Here is a 3,144-nt window from a genome sequence, read left to right on the forward strand (position 1 = left end):
ATCTATCTATCTATCTATCTATCTATCTATCTATCTATCTATCTATCTATCTATCTATCTATCTATCTATCTATCTATCTATCTATCTATCTATCCTGTCTGTCTGTCTGTCTGTCTGTCTGTCTGGAGAACCTCAAGACCACACTTATCGATTTGCAGCCCCCAGTGGGCTCCTGGCCTTAGCGTTGGTCGCCACTGCCATAATAAGCTAAAAGTAACCCTAATGGCTCACCAAACCCTTAACAGAACTGGAGTCTATTTATCATTCCCTGTTTGGACACAGCCCAAGATAAATCCAATGAAAGATATAAATTAGCAGAAAGTTGACTGACCAGCACCTGGCAGTCTCCTCCAGACTCAGACCTCCGTGTGTCCATGTCCATGCCTTCCATTTTCTCTCTGACGCCCTGTAAAAAGCGAGGCGACTCGGTGAAACAAAATCCCCTCCAAACTCTTTATGACTGAGGTTGCATGTGTACACCGAGGCAGTGGTTCGTGTTTGGTCTCAGAAAAAAAAAGAACAACATKTTTCAGCATAGCTCTCTGGCGCGCGCCTCAAGGTTACAACATGCAAAGGGGGATCCATTAGGCATTACGCGCGCGAACACCTTTTTTTGTTTGTTTGTTTGTTTGTTTTGTTTTCACCMGAATCTGATCGTTTCGATTCAAGCCGAGGCTGCTCCAAATTACATGAATACATTGTCAAGCAAATAATAGTAATTGTTTATACAAAATAATATTGTAATTTAATAAAATCTTCTTTTTGGTTCCATCACCAAACGCGGCTTTTTGTGTGTGTTTTTATACTCCCCCCCAATCAAATTGTCGCATCTTTACCTGAAAGCAGGAACTCCGAGCACCGACCATATAAACACACAAACTTCTTTTTCAGCAGAGCGTCCAATCAGCGGGGGGGCTCTGCGCAGCCCTGCTGTTGTAATTGGGCGGAGATGGTGGGAGCAAAACGCAGCCTTGGCACAACGTAAACTCACAATCCGTCTCCGTGGATCCTGATAGAAGACGCACCAGATCGCGCAGATTCAAAAGGAGGGTGGGAAACAATTTCAGTTCTGCAGTTTTAATTTATATCACTTCAAGGTTATTTAATCTCATGATAAAAAATTGTCTGCTTGGAACGGATCAAAGAAAGAGTTTCTCTCTCTTTCTCTCTCCTCGTCACCTGCACAGTGGATTACGCCCTGCGTGGATTCTGGGACTCAAGAAAGTTATCAAACTCTCGGGAATGCACAGGGAAGTAAACTTTATGAAAAGCTGAACAGTTTTTTTTTCTTTTTTTCTCGTCAAACTGTCTTCTGGAGTGTTTGGTGCTTTTTTTTATAGCACCAAGACTTTATTAGAGTATTTTTTTTATGGATTAAAGCAAAGTAAGACCAAACCTAAAGGTGAGACACATCTGCAGATTTATGCCTTGGGGGATGGCAGCAGCCACCTCCAGCCCGTATTTGGCCAGCAGCAGGATTTTATCCGGTCCCATCGTGCACTCCGACCGGAGAGGTGCTGGAATGCAGCCGGGCACCACCGCCGTGACCACGGTGTCCGGCGGATACAGAGGGGACCCATCGGTTAAGATGGTGCAGAGTGCAGACTTCATGCATGGAGCCATGGTGGCGAGCAACGGTGGACACATGCTGAGCCATGCCCACCAGTGGGTGACATCGTTGCCTCACGCAGCGGCCGCGGCAGCGGCGGCGGCCGCGGCCGCTGCAGCAGCGGAGACCGGCTCCCCGTGGCCCCCCAGCTCCCAGCCGCAGGAGGTGAAGCGGAACAGGGATGACCTGCACTCGGGCTCCGCTCTGCACCACAGGTCCCCGCATCTAGGAGCTCATCAGACCCACGCGGGAAGCTGGGGAGGAAGCTCCGCGGCGCACATCAGCAGCATCAGCGAGGGGCAGCAGCAACAGCAGCAACAGCAGCAACAGTCTCTGGTTTACTCCCAGCCGTCAGGATTTACAGTCAACGGGATGCTGAGCTCTCACACCGGGCAGAGCCTCGCTCACTCGGGGCTGCTGCGCGGGGACTCCCCTGAGCTGGACCACCACCACCATCACCACCAGAGCCACAACCACCACACGCACCATCACCAGCASCACGGATTGGGCCACGACCCGCAGTCCGACGAGGACACGCCGACGTCGGACGACTTGGAGCATTTCGCCAAACAGTTCAAGCAACGTCGGATCAAGCTGGGCTTCACCCAGGCGGACGTGGGYTTAGCCTTGGGGACGCTGTACGGCAACGTGTTCTCCCAGACCACCATCTGCAGGTTCGAGGCGCTCCAGCTGAGYTTCAAAAACATGTGCAAAYTGAAGCCCCTGCTCAACAAATGGCTGGAGGAGGCCGACTCCACGACCGGGAGCCCGACCAGCATCGACAAGATCGCCACGCAGGGGAGGAAGAGGAAGAAGCGCACGTCCATCGAGGTGAGCGTAAAAGGCGCGCTGGAGAGCCATTTTCTCAAGTGTCCCAAGCCGTCCGCGCAGGAGATCAACTCCCTGGCGGACACGCTGCAGTTGGAGAAGGAGGTGGTCCGGGTCTGGTTCTGCAACCGCAGGCAGAAGGAGAAGCGCATGACGCCGCCTGGACTGCCGCGCACCCCGGAGGACGCGTATTCTCAGGTGGGGAGCATCGGTCCGGACACGCCGTCCCCTTCCATCGAGTGCAAGAGGATGTACAGCGACACGTGAAAACAGCCAGGACGAACTGTCCAGGCAAGAAACTGAGAGCAAAGAAGGAGGGAAAATGTTTCCTGACTCACCAGAATTTCTGAAGAATTTTTTTATATATATAAATCCATCCGCAGTTTTAGTGTTTTTCTGTATGTGTTCATTCCAGAAGCAAAAAAAAAAAAAAAGAAAGAAAAAAAAAAAAGAAAAAAGAGAAGAAGTTTACTTTTGTGTTTGTTTGGTATTTATCTGTAATACTGTCTCTGGGACAAAAACATTAACGCTAATCTAGAATCCGCACAAAAGCAAGAATAAAGTACTTTAAATACAAAGTTACATAAATATGAAGACAAAAAGTAAAACGTTTTTTCCTAAATTGTACAAAATACAAGTTTTCTTTGTGATTCTGCAGAATTCCACGTCCATCCTGTTAGACATGAAAGAAATACATTTGTTTCAT

The 3,144-nt window shown here is 49.2% G+C and overlaps 1 protein-coding gene across 1 annotated transcript; it reads left to right on the top strand.

The window, feature by feature from the left end:
- Positions 1 to 854: 854 nt before the first annotated feature.
- LOC103479976 (POU domain, class 3, transcription factor 3-A) lies at positions 855 to 2,862 on the top strand. The gene has a single exon (XM_074186870.1). The coding sequence runs from the start codon at positions 1,425 to 1,427 to the stop codon at positions 2,703 to 2,705; it is 1,281 nt and encodes a 426-aa protein (XP_074042971.1). The 5' UTR covers positions 855 to 1,424; the 3' UTR covers positions 2,706 to 2,862.
- The last annotated feature ends 282 nt before the right edge of the window (positions 2,863 to 3,144 follow it).

This window comes from Poecilia reticulata, linkage group LG2 (genome assembly GCF_000633615.1).
Source record: "Poecilia reticulata strain Guanapo linkage group LG2, Guppy_female_1.0+MT, whole genome shotgun sequence".
In the NCBI taxonomy this organism is placed as follows: domain Eukaryota; kingdom Metazoa; phylum Chordata; class Actinopteri; order Cyprinodontiformes; family Poeciliidae; genus Poecilia; species Poecilia reticulata.